The 20,091-nt window shown below is 40.2% G+C and overlaps 6 protein-coding genes and 1 long non-coding RNA gene across 9 annotated transcripts; all 7 read right to left on the bottom strand.

The window, feature by feature from the left end:
* Nucleotides 1–128: 128 nt before the first annotated feature.
* Nucleotides 129–2,105, bottom strand: LOC124337093 (procathepsin L-like). Its single transcript, XM_046791137.1, has 9 exons — nt 2,008–2,105; nt 1,818–1,906; nt 1,592–1,729; nt 1,373–1,483; nt 1,250–1,295; nt 1,073–1,160; nt 855–996; nt 589–755; nt 129–508 (listed from the first exon to the last, which is right to left on the bottom strand). The coding sequence occupies exons 2-9, from the start codon at nt 1,899–1,901 to the stop codon at nt 271–273; spliced, it is 1,014 nt and encodes a 337-aa protein (XP_046647093.1). The 5' UTR covers nt 1,902–1,906; nt 2,008–2,105; the 3' UTR covers nt 129–270.
* Nucleotides 129–13,947, bottom strand: LOC124337096 (procathepsin L-like). The gene is made up of 10 exons (XM_046791143.1): nt 13,878–13,947; nt 13,699–13,787; nt 13,490–13,627; nt 13,289–13,399; nt 13,170–13,215; nt 12,998–13,085; nt 12,778–12,919; nt 12,525–12,688; nt 12,218–12,446; nt 129–279 (listed from the first exon to the last, which is right to left on the bottom strand). Exons 2-10 carry the CDS (start codon nt 13,780–13,782, stop codon nt 271–273), a joined length of 1,011 nt encoding a protein of 336 aa, XP_046647099.1. The 5' UTR covers nt 13,783–13,787; nt 13,878–13,947; the 3' UTR covers nt 129–270.
* On the bottom strand, nt 2,430–3,192 carry LOC124337438. Its single transcript, XR_006917366.1, has 3 exons — nt 3,101–3,192; nt 2,860–2,969; nt 2,430–2,750 (listed from the first exon to the last, which is right to left on the bottom strand). It is a non-coding gene; the product is annotated as an uncharacterized LOC124337438 (long non-coding RNA).
* LOC124337127 (hatching enzyme 1.2-like) lies at nt 4,530–6,201 on the bottom strand. Its single transcript, XM_046791187.1, has 8 exons — nt 6,107–6,201; nt 5,865–6,043; nt 5,640–5,792; nt 5,459–5,579; nt 5,176–5,378; nt 5,012–5,080; nt 4,836–4,945; nt 4,530–4,742 (listed from the first exon to the last, which is right to left on the bottom strand). The coding sequence occupies exons 2-8, from the start codon at nt 6,022–6,024 to the stop codon at nt 4,695–4,697; spliced, it is 864 nt and encodes a 287-aa protein (XP_046647143.1). The 5' UTR covers nt 6,025–6,043; nt 6,107–6,201; the 3' UTR covers nt 4,530–4,694.
* On the bottom strand, nt 10,126–11,701 carry LOC124337123 (hatching enzyme 1.2-like). The gene is made up of 9 exons (XM_046791182.1): nt 11,598–11,701; nt 11,407–11,524; nt 11,274–11,346; nt 11,032–11,184; nt 10,840–10,960; nt 10,578–10,762; nt 10,434–10,502; nt 10,250–10,359; nt 10,126–10,187 (listed from the first exon to the last, which is right to left on the bottom strand). Exons 2-9 carry the CDS (start codon nt 11,503–11,505, stop codon nt 10,128–10,130), a joined length of 870 nt encoding a protein of 289 aa, XP_046647138.1. The 5' UTR covers nt 11,506–11,524; nt 11,598–11,701; the 3' UTR covers nt 10,126–10,127.
* A 1,218-nt stretch (nt 13,948–15,165) lies between the features above and the next one.
* LOC124337114 (hatching enzyme 1.2-like) lies at nt 15,166–17,104 on the bottom strand. 2 transcript variants are annotated; one of them, XM_046791169.1, is made up of 8 exons: nt 16,652–17,104; nt 16,510–16,582; nt 16,278–16,430; nt 16,077–16,197; nt 15,768–15,952; nt 15,626–15,694; nt 15,379–15,488; nt 15,166–15,273 (listed from the first exon to the last, which is right to left on the bottom strand). In XM_046791169.1, the coding sequence occupies exons 1-8, from the start codon at nt 16,802–16,804 to the stop codon at nt 15,202–15,204; spliced, it is 936 nt and encodes a 311-aa protein (XP_046647125.1). In that variant the 5' UTR covers nt 16,805–17,104; the 3' UTR covers nt 15,166–15,201. The 2 variants fall into 2 exon arrangements, with proteins under 2 accessions (XP_046647125.1, XP_046647126.1); XM_046791170.1 differs by having other exon boundaries at nt 16,278–16,427.
* A 323-nt stretch (nt 17,105–17,427) lies between these two features.
* Nucleotides 17,428–19,297, bottom strand: LOC124337117 (zinc metalloproteinase nas-1-like). Of its 2 annotated transcripts, none has more exons than XM_046791174.1 (9): nt 19,192–19,297; nt 18,995–19,118; nt 18,864–18,936; nt 18,641–18,793; nt 18,463–18,583; nt 18,200–18,387; nt 18,050–18,118; nt 17,860–17,972; nt 17,428–17,747 (listed from the first exon to the last, which is right to left on the bottom strand). In XM_046791174.1, exons 2-9 carry the CDS (start codon nt 19,103–19,105, stop codon nt 17,688–17,690), a joined length of 888 nt encoding a protein of 295 aa, XP_046647130.1. In that variant the 5' UTR covers nt 19,106–19,118; nt 19,192–19,297; the 3' UTR covers nt 17,428–17,687. The 2 variants fall into 2 exon arrangements, with proteins under 2 accessions (XP_046647130.1, XP_046647129.1); XM_046791173.1 differs by having other exon boundaries at nt 17,429–17,747; nt 19,189–19,297.
* Nucleotides 19,298–20,091: the final 794 nt, after the last annotated feature.

Genomic DNA, 20,091 nt, shown 5'->3' with positions numbered 1-20,091 from the left:
TCGTCTATTGCGTCGAAACCACGTAAACATTCGTCAACGTATATGCGCAGTTACACTCCACTCAACTCCATTATAGTAAAATGGAAATCTGAGTGTGTTTCCATTAACGAGAGATATTCCAGGAAGAATTTTGCCATGCTAAATTCAAGTGTATTTGTTTTCTATGCCCCAGCACGTAAACAATTTCATAAAATAATTTTTTTTAGGGAAGGAAGAGAATGTGAAATCGAGGCGCATTTGCATCGGTGGTGTATAGGTAATTCGTTATTATTAGACAACCTTAACGAAGGCAGCCCATGACTCGATGTTGCACATGTTTACACCGCGCTTCATGAAGAAGTAGCCGGAAAGACCCCATCCGTTGCTCCAGGAGTTGCGGACAATCCAGTAAGGAGTGGCCGGATCGGTGGAAGTGGCGGTGGTGGTGCCGTATCCGACGATAACGACGGCGTGATTGATATCGTATTTGTTGTCAACAATGCAAGCGGGATCGCTGTAGACTCCAGATCTATTTGATAACCAAGCGTCCAATATGATGAGTGAATGGGATCAAAGAACAATCACAAAGTCGTCGCAATTTCATCTTACGCGTAGCTGTAGAAAGAGTCGAGGATCTTAATGCCACTGGGAAGAGGTCCGTTGCTCTGCAAGTTGGTCATGATAGCGGTGGGGTCGGGAACGAGCGAAGGCGTGACCCAGCCGAAAGAAGCAACTTTGGCGCCAACGGCGGTGCTGTCGAACTTGCAAGTTTCTGCCTGCACGATCAAATCGAAAAGCAATTGAAGAGTTAGTAGCAGTGATGGATACAGTCAAAATTATAGGCATCTCTGTATCAATAGTAAACAATTCCGTACAGTTCCGATAGATCCGGAAGTGTAAGAATAGGATGAGCTCTTCATGACACCGCCCTTTGCTTGGATGAATTGCCAGGCGCGATCGTACATTCCACCGTTGCAGCCGCCGTTGCCGGTGTCACAGTCGACCAACATTTGCTCGCTGTCATTTTGAAAGACGTTATTAATGTTTATAGACGTGAATTATTATTCCAAATGGGAAATGGTGACTTTCTAACCTCAGTGCGACTGCGGTGCCGGTTTTGTTGCAACTGTTGAATTCGAGAGGGACGATCGTAGCGAAAGACCAGCAGCTTCCACATTGGCCTGAATTGTTATTCAAAAAAGGAATTACACAACGATTTTTGTTTCAGCGGGAAATTTGAAATCATTATTTGTCTACCACTCTAGCGTACCTTGATCTTTGACTGGCTGCATGCACTTGTCAGTGCGGTAATCAATCTGTATCCGAATTCAGGAGGAAAATAGTTTAGTCTAAATCTTGGTTGTAATTATTCGATTGCGTTATTGCAAGTTACCGAAGCGGGAAGGGCGCGGTCGAGAACGGGAACGGCTGCTTCTCTTGAAATCAATCTCTCGCGACGGATCGCTGGTTTGGCTCCAAGCAACGACACTTTCTCATCATCGGACTGCGTATACATCAACCAAAAATAAGATTAACATTGAGGATTCAACACGTCACATTTATATTACGCAACGCCACTGAGTGACTGACTAATTCACAAATTCTTGCTTACCAAATCGGAGAACTTGTTGTGTCCCATCTGCCAGTCTTTATTCTCTTTGTTGTGCTTCTCCATGACTCTCTGTCTGGCAAGGAAATTTCTTTTTCGGTTGGCTTCTTCCTTGGGCGAGTGTTTCTTGCCGAATTGGAACTGTGCATGACAAACGCAAGAGATTCAGTATAATATATCAATCAAATGGTTGTCGTTGTGAGAGGAGCAAACTGTTTTTTTTTTTTACCTTGTAGAAATTCCAATCATCTTCATCTTTGTCAGCCATGGCCACAGCCACAGTCAGCAGGATGATTGCGCTCAAGAATTTCATTTTCTCTAGATGATGGAAATTTTGAACATGTATTTAATTTCAACTGAAACGACATTTACAGTAAAGAAAAAAAAAATATTAGTAGCCAGAGCGAATCGTCTCTTACCTTAGGTGAAGATCTACCTGAAGGGCGAATGTGTCGATTTGATTTTTTCGGTTGCCTTTTTATACGCAAATTAATTCCCTGTGCAGCCCTGTGGATTGAAGTAGAGCCCCACTGGACTAGGAGTTTAGATGTTTGAATAGATCGTCACAAAAATGAGTTGCGGTTTTACTTCGCGTCTTTTTGTATGGAAAACATGAAATTCAAGCAGAGCTATTCACGGAGTACCAACTGTTCTGCGGTGCACTGTTCAAATTCTATCTTACCTGATGAGACTGAGAAACAGTAACCACACTTGATAAAATACAAGGATGTCGGTGTACTCAACTACCCAGTACTCAACACTCTCGGATGCATCAGTGTTTGCATATAAAGTACTAGCCAAACTCAGCTCTGACTTGAATTAATTGTGATAAATTCAGCAGTTTATGTGTAGCGAGAAGTAATTCGTGTCAACGACCTTTAGAACAGTACAGAAGCTTTGCGCCCAACGCTGAATTTCTCCCTTTATTATTTGTCATCACAAAATCGAGCGATTCGTTCATTTTTTGAAAGGGCTTGGCTTAGCATATTCATTCTTGAAACGTTAAATGCAACATTTTTTTTTTTTTTTTTTAAATTGACTCAACAAATAACGACGTCGTTTAAGTAGAAAATAACAGCTGGTGGTCAATTTCCTGTCAACGTAAAGTCAATGTTGAATTGGCTGATTTGCAGTAAAGTTTTCCTATTCTGTTGAGGTCCAGCTATTACAATAATAATTTTTAAAAAATTCTTTTTCAGAGTTTTTTCTTCCTCATGACTTTCATTTGAAATAAGGGATATTCCGATGTTAATAAGAAAAAGAGATTATACCGGGCTGAAATTTCTCCGGTTTCCTATGGCAGGTTTTCCTCTTAACGGTATAATAACCGGAGTGTCAGTGTTTTTAGCGAAAGCGTTCGCTGGATAGTGCATCACGGACCCTGAGGGGAAAAAAAATATATTGAGAAATTTGTTTTCAGCAAATGGCGAAATTAATTTCAATTAATTGTTTGTTAGTTTTTTGTGCTATAAGCAGTACGTAGCTCTCGTATAGACGACGAAATATTATTACCATAATCGTAAGAAAATCTGGTGGTTCTGAAATCCCATGTCTTCATTTTTTCGAAGTAATCCCTGTTCTCTATTAATTGAGTCACCTTCAAAATAATTGCGGCATAAACACTAACATTTGCATCAGCATTTGTCTAAATTCAGATTTTATGCGAATACCCTTGGCCACTCTTTCCGAGGCGGATGTAGTTGGCCTCACTAGTTCTGGGCACAAAACGGATGCAACTTTTGTTGTGATACTCGTTCATAGCAAAGGCGATGACTTGGCGCTGAGTGGAAGCTATTTAAGTAGTAGAAAAGGCATCGGGGAAGTTGAAAATTGAAATGAACTTTCTCTCGTCAGCTAGGAAAATAACGAACGTACTGAAATCCGCAGAAATAACGTAGGGAATCGTTGCATTTGGCCAAAGTTCGTTGGAGTTGATGATTGCGTTTTTCTTTCCCGTTGGCATGATGTCACCTTCAACGAGCTCAGGATGCTGTAGGTCCCACGGAATAAATTCATCCGATCCCATCCCTTCATGAAAGTTGCCAATCTATTAGCCACCTGGACAAAAAGAAAAAGAGGAAGATTGTGAAACTTACCAGCTGCTTTGCTCAAAATGGCGTTGCTAAATTCTTTCTCGGAAATCGGTTCCCCAGCTTCGAAAGTGTCCCGCATCAAGACAGGCGTCGCTGCGATTGATCCAACCCATGACAGTACAGAAATCACAAGCATCATCCGCAATAGATCGGGCCTCATTTTCAACTTAATTTTTTTAACACTGAAATCATATCAAAAGAGGAGTAAGTAATTATCTGCAGTGACGTGTAACTTAACAATGGATTTGTCTTTATTCGTACCGTGAATCGGTGAGTGTCTCTCGAGCGATACGAGTGATAGCCCAGTCCTTTACAGCTGCCAATTTATAACTCGGTTCAGTAGCTTCGTCAAGCTGAACACCAATTTTGTATGGTATAGGTGGCATGCAGCTGGCAATAATATTGACATGAGATCTGCCTGCGCCGCTGCTGTTGACTGATTAGAACCAATTTGTTGTGCTAATAAAGCTAGGTATTTGAATACGCGTCTGTATTGAGTCAGATGCAACTTGTGCAACCTCGATCGCTTGCATGGAATGATTGCCAGTTCTTTTAACGGATTTCTCTTTTACCCTTGCACGAAATGAGTTCCATTTTTTCTTTACACCTGCAACGCTTCATTTCGTTTGAAAAACGAAAAACAGTTTGAAGTCTGTATTTCCAACTATTTTGAAACTGCGACCCTTTCCGATAATTTCTCAAAGTTCTTGAATTCTCATCAGAGCACGAATGATTGATGTTTTTGTTACCTAAAAACAACCACACTAGCACGAACTTGGGCAAGAAATCTAGCAACATTTGAAATGCGCGACATTGGGTTTCAAAATGAATAAAGTAAAAAACGGCACTGCTGCTGAACAAACGATGTGTAATACTAATACGCCATATTGGTTAAATGGGATAGAATTGACATTTGAGGATCACCTTAAAGGCGTCGTCTGAAGGCGGATAGCATCGTTGCCAGCAGCCAATTTTCTAAAAGCCAATGTTAAAGAATCCAGTAATCAGGGAGACTATTTGGGCGCACATTTGTACAACTTGTTAATTTTCTTCAAGTCGAGCTGCTCAAATTGAAAAATGATTGTGAATTATTTTCCTGGTTGATCAGTTCCACTTTTTCAACGAATTTTTTTGCGAAACTGTGTATACTTTACCGCGCTAAATGCCGCTCTTTGTCCTATAGCTGGGTTTCCTTTTAGTGCCTTGATGACAGGGATGCTAGGATTGATTGCAAAGGCTCCCTTTGGGTAGTGCATGACGGAACCTGAAAGAATAGTTTTTTTTTCAATCGTTTCTGTAACTTGCAATGGGTTAGAATAGGATATTTTACCGTAATCGTATGGCAGTCCGAGAGTGTTGGCTTGCCCTTCCGATTTTTTAATGAAGTTGTTTCTGTATTCTACGCACAAGTTGAAAGAAAGAGTTAGAAGTATCCCAACGGTTTTAAATCCGCTAAAACGACGTTTAAAAAAAAACTTGGTTATGTAAGCTTACTTTCCTTGACGTTGTCCAAATTGACGGACACGTAGGTGTCACGATCCGGACGCGTGTGTTCGTGCCAAAATCCAATGGCGTGCATCAGCTCGTGCATGGTGACACCAGGCCTGTCGCTTGCGACGCAGCCGTCGTCGAGACTCAACTTTTGGGGGCCAGCATAGGCCGCCACGCCACCATTTCTACCTACGCTGCTCCAGCACCTATTGTTTGTTTTTTTGTTTTTTTAAAGTCATATCATTACGGTTCTGGTAATATTCCGTCGATAGATTCATTCAAATACCCGGTGTCAGTCTTCGTGATCTGAAGGTAGTTGGTATCATTAGTTCGAGGAACAAAACGAATGCAGGTTTTTGTCCGGTACTCGTTCATAGCGTAGGCGATGACCTTTCGTTGGGCGGCAGCTTTTCAAAAGATTGGAGTTGTTGGAATATGCATCAGTTAGGATTAAATAAGGAACATACTGTAACTCGCTGAAATAACGTAGGGAATCTTTGCACTTGGCCAAAATCGATAGGTACTGATGATGGCGTTTTTCTTGCCCGTTGGTACGATGTCACCTTCAAAAAGCTCAGGATGTTGTTGGTCCCACGGAATGAAAGCATCCGAGTCGAACCCTTTGTGAAATATCGTAATCCATTAGTCACCCCAAAATTTAAAAAAGCGAAAAGGAGACGGTTGAAACTTACCAGCGGCTTTGTTAAAAATGGCGTCACTCAATTCTTTCTCTGAGATTGGATCACCGGCTTCGAAAGTGTCGCGCGTCAAGACAGGCGTCGCCGTGATTGATCCAAAGCTAACGCATGACACAGAGATTGCCAACATCATCATAAACAAATCGGGTCTCATTTTCAACTCAATTTTACCTCTGAAATAGCAACAAGAGAGACATTATGTGTAACGTTAAACTTAATATTATTCTGAATCGTACCGTGAATCGGAGAGTGTCTGTCAAGCGATTCGAGTGATAGCCAATAACTTTGAAACTGGCAATTTATAACTCAGTTTACTTTCGTCAAGCTGAACACCAATCATGTGGTATAGGTACAGCAGCTGGCAATTAGTATTTACATAAGATCTGCTTGTGCCAGTTGACAGATTTGAATCAACTTACAGTGCAAATATCGCTAGCTAATTAGAACGCGTCTGTGTCGAGTCAGATGGCAACTTGGGCTGTGTACTTTTCCGAACTGTCATTGATAACATGCATTCCTATTTTCGTGCCAAGTCCAAACGTGAATTGGGAAGTAGCTACTAGTTATTTGTTTATAGTTCCCCATTCTAAAACTCGAATAAGGCTATTAATGTTCGCAAAAAACATTTGATTGTCCTCGTAAACTGCTATAATGATATGTAAAACATGCCGATTCCGGTTAAGCGGTCCAAGTAAGGCATTGTGCGCACATGAAATACGAACGAAGGGCACTATCACTTCCATCCCAACAACCAATTTTCCCTTATGCTTGTTTTAATAAAAATATTCTTAAAATGAATCATTTCACACCATTTTTCTTAAATTACTGCGTTTTCTTTCCATTTAATCCTACCCAGTTTTTATCCGGAATGTCCGGATGCAAAACTTTCGGGTTTAACTTTCAACTTATTACCGGTGAGCTGGGCGGGAGTGCATTTGGCAACCAGTACAACAAATTAAATTACAAAATGTGATCGGCGTCTGTCCCGGTCGGGTGACTCGGGTCTCATATCTCTTCGATAGTTTTGTACACATTTTTTAACCAGGTATATAACTTCAAAACTAGAAAAAATTTTATGATAATGGAAAGAGTAACCTGGTCCAAAATTGTAGAATTTTGGTTTGTGACTTATCAATCATGTTATCATTTACCAGATATTCAATCAGTGGCATGTATTGGAATTTTACTTTATGTTTCCATTTATCTTCTTTTTGCAGATTAAATTCCTGAGCCGGCCATCATCGTAATTCATAAAACAACAAGCGCCAGTCCTGTTGTCATCATTTGACCTGTCCGCACCTGTCATCAGCTAGCAGCAGTGTCTGCTTCATCAATCGGGTATTCATTTTTTGACAGTTTTCTTTTGTACCGTGTGTTACATGAAACCTTTGTTACTCTCATTTCTAAAAATAATGTACATGTTTGCCCAAGCTCTTTGTCTTATTTGTGGTTTCCTCCAACATTTCCATAACCTTTATTTCTTCTAAATGTATTTAGGTTTAACAGCATTCATTTGCTGATTCACGAGGACGTCTGTTGACGTGTTCAACTTTTCTGCGAAAGGAGCGCTTGGAGATGCCTGGCTGTTTTTCCCTGGCTTTTCAAGGTAGGAAAAATTATGTCTATTTTCCTTTTGGTGTCGCTGGTTACAAAATTCTTCAATTGCTGACTCTCATGCAAATTGCTCAATTGCCTTTGGCAGCAAAATATGTGGTCGGAGAGCAAACACATACACGAGTATCAGATTCTTGAGTCAGCATCGTCACCCTCGATGAGCAGCGAGTTCATCAGTGCTTGACAAAATTTAATCAATTGGGTCTCTCGAGATTAGGACGATACTCAACACGTTCTTCTTCGTTCAGGTGGATTAACATATTTTTGGCAAAACTCTCCATGTGGAAGTCACGTTAGGAAAAATTTTGACGCTAGTCTGAGTCCACGCAATTCCTTTACTTTGCACCTTCCGAGCTTTTTGGACTCTGCATTTCTCAATTGTGAAAGCTTTGCTGAGAAGTTTATTTTCTATTTTCGTCTAAATCTTTAGGGCTTGCTTCGAGCAAGGTATATTCTTGTTGTTTATCGCCCAAGAGCTGAAAACCAAGATACTCACTCCAAGCACTTGAGTTTCTTTTTTGATTGGTGTTGTCACTGTTGTGTTAAACCTTTATGGCAAGACTGAACTGAAGGCATTTTCGCGCAGTATACTTGGTGATTTGTAACGATTTTGTACTTACTCTCCCGTAAACTCCTCGGATGATCACATCATGTCAAACAGTTTTCTGGTATACTCTCGAGTTTCTAGATCAACTCCGTTTGTTTTCATGTTCATTTTCGGCGAGATGGATATGTGTGCAGATCGTACGTCGTCCATTGCTTCCGAGCAACGGCCCTCACTTTCTTTAATTATTGATTTGAAGAAAACTTGAACTATTTGGAAATAGTAAAATTGCGATTGTCTTTAAAACGAAGCTCGTTTGATGATATTTTACAGTTGTCTTTGTTCAGCGTGTGCTTTGCCTGGATGAATCTGTAGAGTCGCTGTCAACCTGTTGTCATTTTGAAGTACAAAACGAAGTCGCCAGACTTTATTATTCGTTCCTTTATGGAATTGATAGCCGCTGTGTTCCTTATAAGGGAAATCGCTGGCAATTGAAATTGTAACAAACCGCCGTGAATCCGCCTGTTTGTGTTTTGTATTTTCGCTGGCACTGGAGGCCCGATGTGAAGAGCCTTTACTAGTCCTTGTAACTGAACAGCTTCAAGGTTTAGTTTTGTTTTTTCCCCACATGCTCTCGTTTGGACAGCACACGCTCCGGTGTAGTGTTTTTTCTGATTTTTTATTTCTGACACAATTTTAGAGGTAATCTTTTCCTTTGCAATGCCAGAACATTTTTTCCGTGATTGTTCTCATATGAAAATTTTTTAAATTTTTAAATGAGATGGCATAGCTGAACTTGACTTCAATCCCATACTACAAATGCTTTCGCTATTTGCATTGTCATTCTTTGGGCAAAAGATGCAATTGTCTTATCTTATCTTATCTCCGCGTCTTTTTTTTTTCTTACCTTAAAGACGAAAATATTTCAGCAGACTGAAATCAAGGTGTCATTCGTTGCAATCAATTTGGCTAGCTTAAATTGAAGCGGTCAGTTTTCTGCTGTATCTCTTGTCCTTCTTCACCTTTTATGAATTTGAAAAATCCATTCGTCAAACTTGTTGCCTTGATCAATGAATTCTATTTCTTAGTTTTTGTTTCCACTTCTCCAAGTCGATGTCTTTTGCGTGGTTCACCAAACGAACAGGTAACTTTTTTAAAAATAATAACCTCACTTTGAAAGTATTTTCCATAATTACTCGACATTCGGTTGTGGTGAATATGTTACCGTCGAAGCAGTCGGAACCAAGAAATTTGAATATGTTCGTATTTCTCTTGATTGCATTTTCTAAAAGCTAACGCGCATTTTCAGTCGATTTCCATTCCTGGGGTATGCTTTTTCTTTTCAGTTTTCACATGTTGATATTATAGACATTTTTTATCATCGACGATCCCCTTCTGACAATTTCGATTATCACACTACGAAAAGATAAATGTTTTTTGTAGTCTGTTTTCTTGTTTTCAAATTTATTTAATTACGCTGGAAGCCTGGAACTGAAGCGGCTGTCTAAAAGTCCGTGCTTCCTATTGCAAGAACGGTACTGCAGTTGAGTATGCTTCGAATCTAGCACCCTTCAGTGCGACAAGGTTGAATAGGTTCGCAATGAACGCAACAGCCGCTTCGGTTCCAGCCCTATTCACTCCATGTCTACATAAGATCTGCTTGCACCAGTTGACTGATTCGAACCAATTTACAGTGCAAATAACACCAGTTAATTGAAACGCGTCTGTGTCGAGTCAGGTGGCAACTCGGGTTGTGTACTTTTCCGAACTGTCCACACAATAACATGCATGCTATTTTCGTACTGATTCCGAATTCGAGTTGGGAAGCAGTCAGCTTTTTTTTTTAGTTACTCAAAACTCTCGTCGACTGAGGCTAATTTTCGCAACAGCAGCAATGTATTGAAAAATTGATAGCATGTTACAAGCAATTTTCCACCAGTTTTCCAGTTCCAACCCTTGCCACCAAAATAATAAAACAAAAACGGTAAAAGATATTTGATGGTTGAAAAGTTTCGAATAGAATTTGAAATTTTGAAAATAGTGACAGCAATAGGCGACGAAGGAAATCGAATTTTTGTCATTTTGCCGGTCAATTTCTTTTATCCTGAACAGGGGGATGTTGAGCAGCTGTACAACTTGTTGAGTTTCTGCACGTCCAACTGTCGTGAGATTTTAAACAGAGTTAGATTGAAGCAGAGGGAAAATAATGAGAATTGCTTACGTCACTAAATCCTGTTCTTTGACCGATGGTAGGATTTCCAATCAGCGGCTTGATGACGGCAATGTTGTTATCTATAGCGAAAGCATTCTTCGGGTAATGCATGACAGAACCTGAAATTTAAAAACAAGAATTTTGACGTAACTTTACTTCCTCCCCCTGCGAGTACACCCCCAAACAGCATTACCGTAATCGTAAGAAAGTCCGAGAGTGGTGACTTGCGTTGTTGAAAGCAGGTCGAAATTGTGTCTGTATTCTACAGGAATTTTAAATGAATTAATTTTAGACTTTTTATGAAAAATAATACCATAATAGGCCTGTATGTACTCACGAGGAAAAACATTGTTCACATTGATGGACACGTAGGTGTCGCGATCTGGACGCATGTGCTCGTGCCAAAATCCGGCGGTGTGCATAAACTCGTGCATGACGATTCCTCCGGGTGCCCAGACGCATCCGTCGTCGAGACTCACTTCTTGAACGCCTCGGTTTTGCAACCCAATGTAGCTCCAGCAACTTTCCATTTCCAATGTTGAATTTCGTACATTTGTTCAATTTGAAAAAGAGCCAATTTAATTTTGAAATTATCTCACCCTCCTCCACTCTTGTAGATTCTGATGTAATTGGTTTCGGTCGTTCGCGGAACGAAGCGGATGCAAGTTTTGGTGTGGTAGGCGTCCATGGCGGATGCTATGACATTTCGCTGTTCGGTTGCTTTTCATTATTGCGATCGAAATTTTTAGAAATTAAAATTCTGACGTGAATGAAACAATTGTTTTACATACTATAAGTTGAATCGATGAGGTAAGGAATGATTTTGTTGGGCCAAAGTCCGCCTGGATTGATGATGGCGTTTTTCTTATCCGTCGGCATGATGTCGCCCTCAACGAGCCCAGGGTGTTGCTTGTCCCACGGAATAAAACGATCGCTGTTGGTTTCTGCAAATTTTTCAAAAGGTTTTGTGAATGCCATTTGTAGACTATCAAACTACAACTGGAATGAATAGTTTTTTTTTTTTTTAATTTACTGTCTGCTTTGCTGGAGATGTCGCTTTTGAGTTCTTCGTAAGTGAGTGGAGGTCCAGGTTGGAAATTGTCCGACTAATTGACCAACAACTTGAATAATCTGAATTGTTTTGTTTTAGAATGATTTAGACTTACGCGTTCATTGATGGGAAATAAGACAGGCGTTCCTGCGACTGATCCAAGCCAAAGGCACAGCACGGAAAGCGTCAGCATCGTCACTAGCGAATGGGCCATTTTTCATTCAATATTAAAGCTATAGAAAACAAGTGAATTTATTTTTAAAGCTGAACAGAAGTAATTTGAGCACACCAAAGTTAGACATTTACCTTTCTGTTGTCGATGAGTTGCCCGTTTCACGAGTGATCCAACAGGCTTTCGGCTGCCCATTTTTATAGCCCCATATTTTTACTGTAAAACAACAAGGCTATGGCGGCCAATTACGGATGAACAGGTGTTGTTATTTACACCTGGTTGGCAATGTATCAATTCCAGTTGAGGTTGATTGGACGGCGAGTTTACCCGACTATCGATTTAGTCAAATAATTGAATGTCTGGTGTTATTGATTCCCCTCGCAGCTGTTGACATACCACGCAAAATGTGGCGCTTTCCAGGGCTGCGACACTCTTTTTTTCGTGTTATTTTTTTTTTTTTTCGCTTGGATATCTGAAACAGTCCTATCATTCGTCTATTGCGTCGAAACCACGTAAACATTCGTCAACGTATATGCGCAGTTACACTCCACTCAACTCCATTATAGTAAAATGGAAATCTGAGTGTGTTTCCAATAACGAGAGATATTCAAGGAAGAATTTTGCCATGCCAAACTCAAGTGTATTTGTTTTCTATGCCCCAGCACGTAAACAATTTCATCAAATAATTTTTTTCAGGGAAGGAATAATGAAAAAGGCCATCGGTGGTGTAGGGAATTCGTTATTATTAGACAACCTTAACGAAGGCAGCCCATGACTCGATGTTGCACATGTTGACACCGCGCTTCATGAAGAAGTAGCCGGAGAGACCCCATCCGGAGCCCCACGAGTTGCGGACAATCCAGTAAGGAGTGGCCGGAACGGTAGCAGTGGCCGTGGTGGTGCCGTATCCGACGATAACGACGGCGTGTTCAATGTCGTTTTCGTCGGCAAGAATGCAAGCGGGATCGCTGTAGACTCCAGATCTATTTGATAACCAAGCGTCCAATATGAGTGAATGAAAATCAAAGAACAATCACTAAATCGTCGTAATTTCCTCTTACGCGTAGCTGTAGAGAGAGTTGAGGACCTTAATGCCACTGGGAAGAGGTCCGTTGCTCTGCAAGTTGGTCATGATAGCGGTGGGGTCGGGGTAAGGCGTGACCCAGCCGAAAGAAGCAACTTTGGCGCCAACGGCGGTGCTGGCGAATTTGCAAGAGGTTCCGGGCTGCATACGATCGAATCGAAAACAATTTGGATTTAGCAATGGATATACTTGGGCCATCTTGGTAATATCGATAGAAAACATTTCCTTACAGTTCCGGTAGTTCCGGAAGTGTAAGCGTAGGATGAGCTCTTCATGACACCGCCCTTTGCTTGGATGAATTGCCAGGCGCGATCGTACATTCCACCGTTGCAGCCGCCGTTGCCGGTGTCACAGTCGACCATCATCTGTTCGCTGTCATTTGAAAGATGTCGCTGATTTGATTGACGTCTCTATTATTGTGAATTTAAAAAAAAATAGTGGCTTTCAAACCTCAGTGCCACTGCGGTGCCAGTTTTGTTGCAACTGTTGAATTCGAGAGGGACGATCGTAGCGAAAGACCAGCAGCTTCCGCATTGGCCTGTTGTCATGCCGATAGAATAGAATTGCGTCTCAACGATTGTTTTGGGTTTCAGCGGGAAATTTAAAATTTTAATTCATTTACCTTGATCCTTGACTGGCTGCATGCATTTGTGAGTGCGGTAATCAATCTGTATCCGAATCAAAGAAAAATGATAGTCTTAGTCTAAATCTTGGTTGGAATTCGATTGCGTGGTTGGTTACGGAAGCAGGAAGAGCGCGGTCGAGAACGGGATAGGCCACTTCTCTGGAAATCAATCTCTCGCGACGGATCGTGGGTTTGGCTCCGAGCAGCGACACTTTTTCATCTTCGGACTGCGTAGATCACCCAACCCAAAAAAATAAAATAAAAAAAGATTAACTGTGAACTTGCACATACTCTGAACGCTGGGAAGTTGCACTCACCAAATCGGAGAACTTGTTTTCTCCCATCTGCCACTCTTTATTCTCCTTGTTGTGCTTCTCCATGGCTCTCTTTCGGGCCAGGAAATTCAGCCTTCTTTTGCCTTCTTCCTTTGGCGAGTGTTTCTTGCCGAATTGGAACTGCGCCGCACGACAGATGAAACAGAAACAGTTTTAATAATGTCAATCAAATGAATCAAACTGTTTTTTACCTTGAAAAAATTCCAATCGTCTTCATCTTTGTCAGCCATGGCCACAGCCACAGTCAGCAGAATGATTGCGGTCAAGAATTTCATTTTCTCTAGACGATGACAACTTTGAGAAATAGCTTATTTCACTTAAAATCTAGATTTTGAGGAATGAAGAGATACTAGAGCGAATTGGCTCTTACCTTAGATGAAGTTCTACTCGAAGGACGAATGTGTCGATTTGGTTTTCGGTCGCCGTTTTATACGCAATTCAATTCCTTGTGGATCCACAGAGACCCACCTGAGCCCCACTGCAATAGGAGTTTAGATGTTTGAACAGATCGTCTAAAAACGAGTTGCGGTTTTATTTCGCGTCAATGTTTGTATGGAACACATGAAATTCAAGCAGAGTTATTCATTGTTAACCATACCAACTGTTCTGTGGTGCACTGTTCAAATTCTATCTTACCTGAGACTCAGCCAGGACAAATTCGTCACGCGTACTGACACATTTATTGGAAAGCTTTGAAATCGAACAACAACTCTTTGAATTCTTTTTATTTTTATTTTTATTTTTCAAAAATGAGTTAACTGCAATGCGACGTATTCTAACGCAAGTTTACTAGGCCTACTAAGCCTCCATTCCATTCTAGACGAGACGATTTCATTCAAACCTACTGTAGATATAGTTGATTGTCGATCAATTAAATCTATGGCACGATTGGCGTCATCTTTCAGGTTTTTCGATTACGTAACTCCTTATCATAATATGTGACCCAAAGTTTGCGTAGCACTAGGGCTTGTCACAAAAGAAAATATACAGTTTCACTTTGGTGAGTGTTATATAAGTTTTTTTTCTTATGCCAAAGGCGCCGTTTTCAAATTCTCCGCAAATGTTTGTGTGACTAAATACAATTCTAGAAAAACCCACAGCCAATCCAAACAATTACGACACTTGTTAAAATATTAGGATGTTGGTCGTACTCCAATAAATGTATACCTAACACTCTCGGATGCATCAGTGTTTGTATAAACGGACACAATATCGACCGCAAGCCAATGTAACGCTTTCAAACCAAATTCTCCTGGATTGAGTTCGTCATTCCAAAAAAATAGCATGCTGAGCTTTCGTCGATAGCCAAAGTATGTAGCTACTAGGCAAACTCAGCTCTTACTTGAACTCAGGGTGTTACATTAAGCAGCTTTTACGTGTAACGAGAATTTATTCGTGTCAACGACCTTCTGACCACCTTTACAACAGTACGGAAGCTTTTCGCCCACATCACTTAGTTTCTCCCTTTATTATTATTAGTCATCAGTCACAAAAGCGATTTGCATCAACCGATTCGTTCATTTTTTTTTTTCAAGGACTTGGGTTAGATATTCATTGGAATTTATATCTTGCAACGTTAAATGTAACTTTTATTTTTTTATTTGGGGGAAGGGGGTGGGGGGTATTTATTTGATTTGACCCAACAAATAAACAGTTCAACAGTTTAAGAATAAAAATAACATCCGGCGGTGAATTTACTCTTGATGTAAAGTCAACGTTGAATTGGACGATTTGCAGTAAAGTTTTCTTATTCTGTCGAGGTCCAGCTATATAACAATAACAAACATGTCGTTATCGGAGTTTCTTCTTCCTTGTGACTTTCATTTGAAATAACGGAGATTCCTATTTTATGGAAAAAGAGATTATAATACCGGACTGAAATTTCTCCGATTTCCTATGGGAGGTTTTCCTCTTAATGGTATAATGACAGGAGTGCCAGTTTCCTTTGCGAAAGCGTTCGCGGGATAGTGCATCACAGACCCTGGGGGGAAAAAAATTCAGAATTTTTTTTTTTTAATTTTTAGAAAATAGCGAAATCAATTTCAAGCAATTGTTTGTTAGCTTTTGTGCTCTACGCAGTACATATAGCTCTCGCAGACGACGACGAAATATTATTACCATAATCGTAAGAAAATCTGGTGGTTCTGAAATCCCATATCTTCATTTTTTCGAAGTAATCCCTGTTCGCTAATAATTGAGTCACATTGTCCAATTGATTAAGCAATTCAGTGTTCATCTTTAAAAAAAAAATGGTACTTACTCGGATCAACGTTGTCGATATTGATTGACACGTATTTGTCACGATCTGGGCGCTGGTGTTCGTGTTGGAACCCAAGGGCGTGCATCAACTCGTGGATGACAACACCCGGCGCCCCACTTAAAATGCACCTGTCATCTAAACTCACCGTTTGCTTGAGGCCGGTCATTCCTATGTCACTCCAGCAGCTTATTTTTCAAAAAAATTTCAATGCATGTCAGTTTTAACCGCATGGTTATTATAATGCCGCTCGGATAAAAATTATGCAAACGTTTTACTTTTCAACTGGATGAGAAAATGTATTGAACGTACCCTTTTCCTGTCTTTTTGATTCTGATGTAATTTTTCTCAGTGGTTCGACGAACGAAACGGATGCAGGTTTTATTGTGAAACGCTTTCATACTAAACGCGATTATCGCTCGTTGCTCCGGTGCTTTTTTTAGATCAACAACATATGTTAAAAAATAGCTGTACGCAAATTATTTTCACCCTTAAAATTAAAGAAACACGTACTGTAAGTAGCTGAGATTTCGTAAGGAATTTTCGCATCCGGCCAACGCTCCCTGGAGCTCAGGAAATTTTTGCGGCCCGTTTGCGTATTAACATCGCAGTCAAATTGCTCGACAGGTTTTCTGCCCCACGGAATGAAATTTTCCGACTCGTCTTCTTTATTGAAAATTTTAAATCGATTACTTTGTTGCATGTATAAAACTATTTAGCGAATTTAATAAATCATTCCGCTTACCTCCTTCTTTGATTGAAATACCACTGTCGAATTCCTTTTCAGTAAGTGGTTCCCCGATATCGAAATCGTCGCTCTATTTCGGAATCGTAATTATAATCAATTACCAATTAGATTTGATAGATCTCTCTTTCATGATGCTTACCTCGTCATCGTATGAAACGTTATTTCTCGGAACGGGCTTCGCTGCGACGGATTCGAACCGAGTGGAAATGACCAGCACGGAAAGTGCCAGAACCTTCAGTAATAACAATGTGTGCAGCAGAGACATTTTTCTGTCGTCCGGCAAATGTGGCATGAGCTTTCCGAAACTATAAGACAACCTTTCAGAAAATTTGATTACGAATTTATAGTTACTGTTGATGTCTTGAGCTATGGGTCTGGTAGGCTTCTCCTGTGAAACACTTTTGGGGGACACGATGACACTTTCCAGCACCTTGCCGATTGACACTACGAATGTGAATTGTTGAATGTCGCTTGCTGTTCAGTTTCTAGAGTCTTTATAGCAAAGACCGTGCATAAATAATGCCAATGGTTGGGTTATCGAGTAAATGTGTGTAATCGAATTGGGCGGAAATGTGTAAATGGATGACGTTAGGCCCAGAAACCGTAAGGTATAATGATGATTTCGCTTTCCTGATTCAAGAGGATACTCTCTAACTGGCTAAATGACTATAGCACACGGAGAGACATTGTTTCCGCACGGCGCTGCTGTGCATTACTTTCCCGAGCAAATAAGTAGAGCAAAGCTATAGAAACGCCAGCAGGATAAAAACGTGGAAAGTGAGCGCACTATTGTCCCACTTTTTTCGTTGTAGGAAAGTACTATGAATTGTTTTTGCTTTTATTTAAACAAAAAAACGACACGTGTAAATTTCATTCATTTCATTGTTTCTGGGGAAAGCAAGAAATTTTCTTGCATCAATTTTTAGTATCAATGTGACAACAATTTTTGCGGTAGAATTTATTAGCATAAAATTTCACTTGCGGTTCGTTCAAATAATCATTAAAACAAATTTAATCATTAAAAAAAAACTTTAACCGTTAAAAAAATATTTGGGAGTGAACAGAATAGTCAGATGAGGATTGCACAGTCAACGGGAACGTCACAGCTCGCAGGCCGGACGGGAGAGTATAGACGAGCTAACATTTAATTGCGGAAAGAGCAGATGGTTTTGTTTTTAAGACAAATAATCATCAGAGGACCCGCAGTACCAATCGTTTAGTTTCTCGACGTCCACCTGTTAGTTACAAATGTTTTTGTTTTAAATTAGAAATCATGATTATCAATTCAACTCATTCAAAGTATAGAAGATGGATGAACGCAAAAGAGCTTCGAGAATGGATTCATACCGGGCTAACTGCTTTTCTGTTTGCTATGTAAGGATTTTTGCTGTTGAGCTTCAGGATGACTGGTATTTTAGAATCTTTAGCGAAAGCATTTGATGGATAATGAGTCACTGAACCTAAAAATTATTTTTTTTAAGGGGTAAAAATTAAAGTGAAATTATTTTTCAAATCTGTTCGAATCGCGACTTCGTACCGTAATCGTAAGAAAATTTCAAAGTCAGAAAATCCCATTCGCTCATCTTTTGAAAGTAACCTCTATTTTCTGTTGGGAAAAATGTAGTTATAACAAGCTAATTTTTCAAACCTGCGGCGTAGTAGTTTTAAAGCTCGCTTATTTCCTTACTCGGTTCGACGTTTTTCAAGTTGATCGACACAAACTCGTCGCGATCTGGACGCTGATGTTCGTGGTAAAATCCAAGAGTGTGCATCAGCTCGTGGACAATGAGTCCCGGAATGGAAGCTAGGATACACCTGTCGTCGAGACTCAATGTCTGTCTTCCCAATCCGATCATGCCAACTTCACTCCAGCAACTTTATTTTGCACAAAATTCTTGATTTTATTTTAATATGTCTCCCAAAAATAAAAAAAAAAATGAGACAAGTTACCCTCCTCCCGTTTTGGTGATTCTGACGTAATCTTTTTCGGATGCCCGTGGAACGAAACGGATGCAGGTGTTTTGATGGAGTGCGTTCATGGCAGAAGCAATGATTTCCCGCTGTCTGGGCGCTTCATTCGAATGAAAATCAGATATGGCATTCAGTAATTCAATCTGTTGACACTTACTGTAACTGGCTGAGATTGTGTAAGGAATTAACGCATCCGGCCAACGCTCTTTGAGGCTCACAATTCCGGTTTTCCCTCCCGATAACTTCATGTCGCCACCGAAAAGACCGGGATCTTGTTTGTCCCACGGAATAAAATCTTGTGATTCAATTTCTAAACCAAATTTGCCGTTCTTGATCATCTCAATTCTAAACGAGTTAATTAATTTTATTTGTATAATTACCTCCTTCTCTGACGGTGATATTGCTTGCGAATTCTTCTTTTGTTAATGGCTCTCCGATAGAAAATTCATCAGTCTAAAATATTCCTCAATGAAATTTAATATTTAAATTACTTTCCAACAAATTCTTTTACCTGATTGCTGTTTTCCTCTTCCCCTGTCGAAACGGGCTTCGCTTTGACGAGTTCTAGATGGACACAAACCACCACCCAAACCACCCAAACATTTGCTATCGTGCGCCGCATCTTGCCCTCAATACTGGACGGGAAAAATGTTCAAATTTCCAAATCTTGATTAAGTTTTTGATAGATGAATATTTCTCAATTACTACCGGTTTACACTGAAGATCCTCTAGCCTTTTTTCAGCTCGTTTCAGAAGGCGGGCGAGACGAAACTTTGATAGCGCTTGCTCAGCGCTAACTGATGGGACGTTTGCATGCTACGAGTGTGTGAGCTGGATCGCCGCTTTGTGTCTAATACATCGCCCTAAATAAAAACATTCCACAGCTGGAGGGATTTTCAGCCAATTGTAGAACAAAGCGATAAACATCTCACCAGCGATCAAATACGGGAAAGCAGACCGTATTAAAGACTGCAGAATACCGTTAAATTGACTTGTATACGCGCTTGTATATCCGACGGCGTCCGTCATTTATGATCAATAAAACCGTTTGTGTACGATGTTGAATTCAGGTTATTACAACTAGGTGCTTTGGATAGCTATAGTTGGAATTCGTGTTTGTATCTAATAAGGTAAAAATTTGGCATGGATTTTTAACTTCGATAAGATAAGACAAATTATCAGCCCCTCTCTTGGCACGTAAGAATCTCATTACTGTCGCTTATAGCACAGGTGGATAGCCTCAGTTATTGCGCATCATCAATCAAAAGTGTTACACAGCCGAAACGCAACACATATTTTCGTTTCAGTTCTTTAATTGCCAGAAGGAAGCCAAATTTCCCAAAAAGGGCTAATCGCTTCGTTATCAGGCTAGGTTTTTTTCTGTTGTTTTGCCTATCTTGGTCTGAGAGCTACGCAGGGGCAGAGCAGGATGACCAGGAAAACGTATTTACCTAAAACTTTAACCTATTCAAATGTTTTAATAAATTTGGCCATATGTATTTAGGACGTAGGTGTCGATATTATCATCTTTTTGATAGCCGCAATTTCCTGATTTTTTCAAATTTGTGATTAATTGTGAAAATTTGGAAGGCGTGTGTTTTATTGTAG

Source organism: Daphnia pulicaria, chromosome 4 (genome assembly GCF_021234035.1).
Source record: "Daphnia pulicaria isolate SC F1-1A chromosome 4, SC_F0-13Bv2, whole genome shotgun sequence".
Lineage (NCBI taxonomy): Eukaryota > Metazoa > Arthropoda > Branchiopoda > Diplostraca > Daphniidae > Daphnia > Daphnia pulicaria.
Note: the sequence above shows the minus strand (reverse complement) of the source record. Positions and strands in the feature narration are given on the sequence as shown.

Excerpts from the sequence above, each read along its gene's own strand:
- LOC124337093 (XM_046791137.1), bottom strand. The coding sequence starts at position 1,901 with ATGAAATTCTTGAGCGCAATCATCCTGCTGACTGTGGCTGTGGCCATG. Across the intron at positions 1,484-1,591 it reads ACAACAAGTTCTCCGATTTG|TCCGATGATGAGAAAGTGTC; the intron begins GTAAGCAAGAAT and ends ATGTATACGCAG. Across the intron at positions 509-588 it reads GACTCTTTCTACAGCTACGC|ATCTGGAGTCTACAGCGATC; the intron begins GTAAGATGAAAT and ends GTTATCAAATAG.
- LOC124337127 (XM_046791187.1), bottom strand. The coding sequence starts at position 6,024 with ATGAGACCCGATTTGTTTATGATGATGTTGGCAATCTCTGTGTCATGC. Across the intron at positions 5,793-5,864 it reads CATTTTTAACAAAGCCGCTG|GGTTCGACTCGGATGCTTTC; the intron begins GTAAGTTTCAAC and ends TATTTCACAAAG. Across the intron at positions 4,743-4,835 it reads AAAGAGCGGCATTTAGCGCG|CTCGACTTGAAGAAAATTAA; the intron begins GTAAAGTATACA and ends CAATTTGAGCAG.
- LOC124337123 (XM_046791182.1), bottom strand. The coding sequence starts at position 11,505 with ATGGCCCATTCGCTAGTGACGATGCTGACGCTTTCCGTGCTGTGCCTT. Across the intron at positions 10,961-11,031 it reads CCTCATCGATTCAACTTATA|CAACCGAACAGCGAAATGTC; the intron begins GTATGTAAAACA and ends AATAATGAAAAG. Across the intron at positions 10,360-10,433 it reads CGGACTTTCTTACGATTACG|GTTCTGTCATGCATTACCCG; the intron begins GTAATGCTGTTT and ends TTTAAATTTCAG.
- LOC124337096 (XM_046791143.1), bottom strand. The coding sequence starts at position 13,782 with ATGAAATTCTTGACCGCAATCATTCTGCTGACTGTGGCTGTGGCCATG. Across the intron at positions 12,920-12,997 it reads GGCACCGCAGTGGCACTGAG|CGAACAGATGATGGTCGACT; the intron begins GTTTGAAAGCCA and ends TTCAAATGACAG. Across the intron at positions 12,447-12,524 it reads AACTCTCTCTACAGCTACGC|ATCTGGAGTCTACAGCGATC; the intron begins GTAAGAGGAAAT and ends GTTATCAAATAG.
- LOC124337114 (XM_046791169.1), bottom strand. The coding sequence starts at position 16,804 with ATGCCACATTTGCCGGACGACAGAAAAATGTCTCTGCTGCACACATTG. Across the intron at positions 16,431-16,509 it reads TATTTCAATCAAAGAAGGAG|AAGACGAGTCGGAAAATTTC; the intron begins GTAAGCGGAATG and ends TTTTCAATAAAG. Across the intron at positions 15,695-15,767 it reads TATCGACAACGTTGATCCGA|CGAACAGGGATTACTTCGAA; the intron begins GTAAGTACCATT and ends CTCAATTATTAG.
- LOC124337117 (XM_046791174.1), bottom strand. The coding sequence starts at position 19,105 with ATGCGGCGCACGATAGCAAATGTTTGGGTGGTTTGGGTGGTGGTTTGT. Across the intron at positions 18,937-18,994 it reads AAGAGGAAAACAGCAATCAG|ACTGATGAATTTTCTATCGG; the intron begins GTAAAAGAATTT and ends GGAATATTTTAG. Across the intron at positions 18,584-18,640 it reads CACAATCTCAGCCAGTTACA|CGCCCAGACAGCGGGAAATC; the intron begins GTAAGTGTCAAC and ends ATTCGAATGAAG.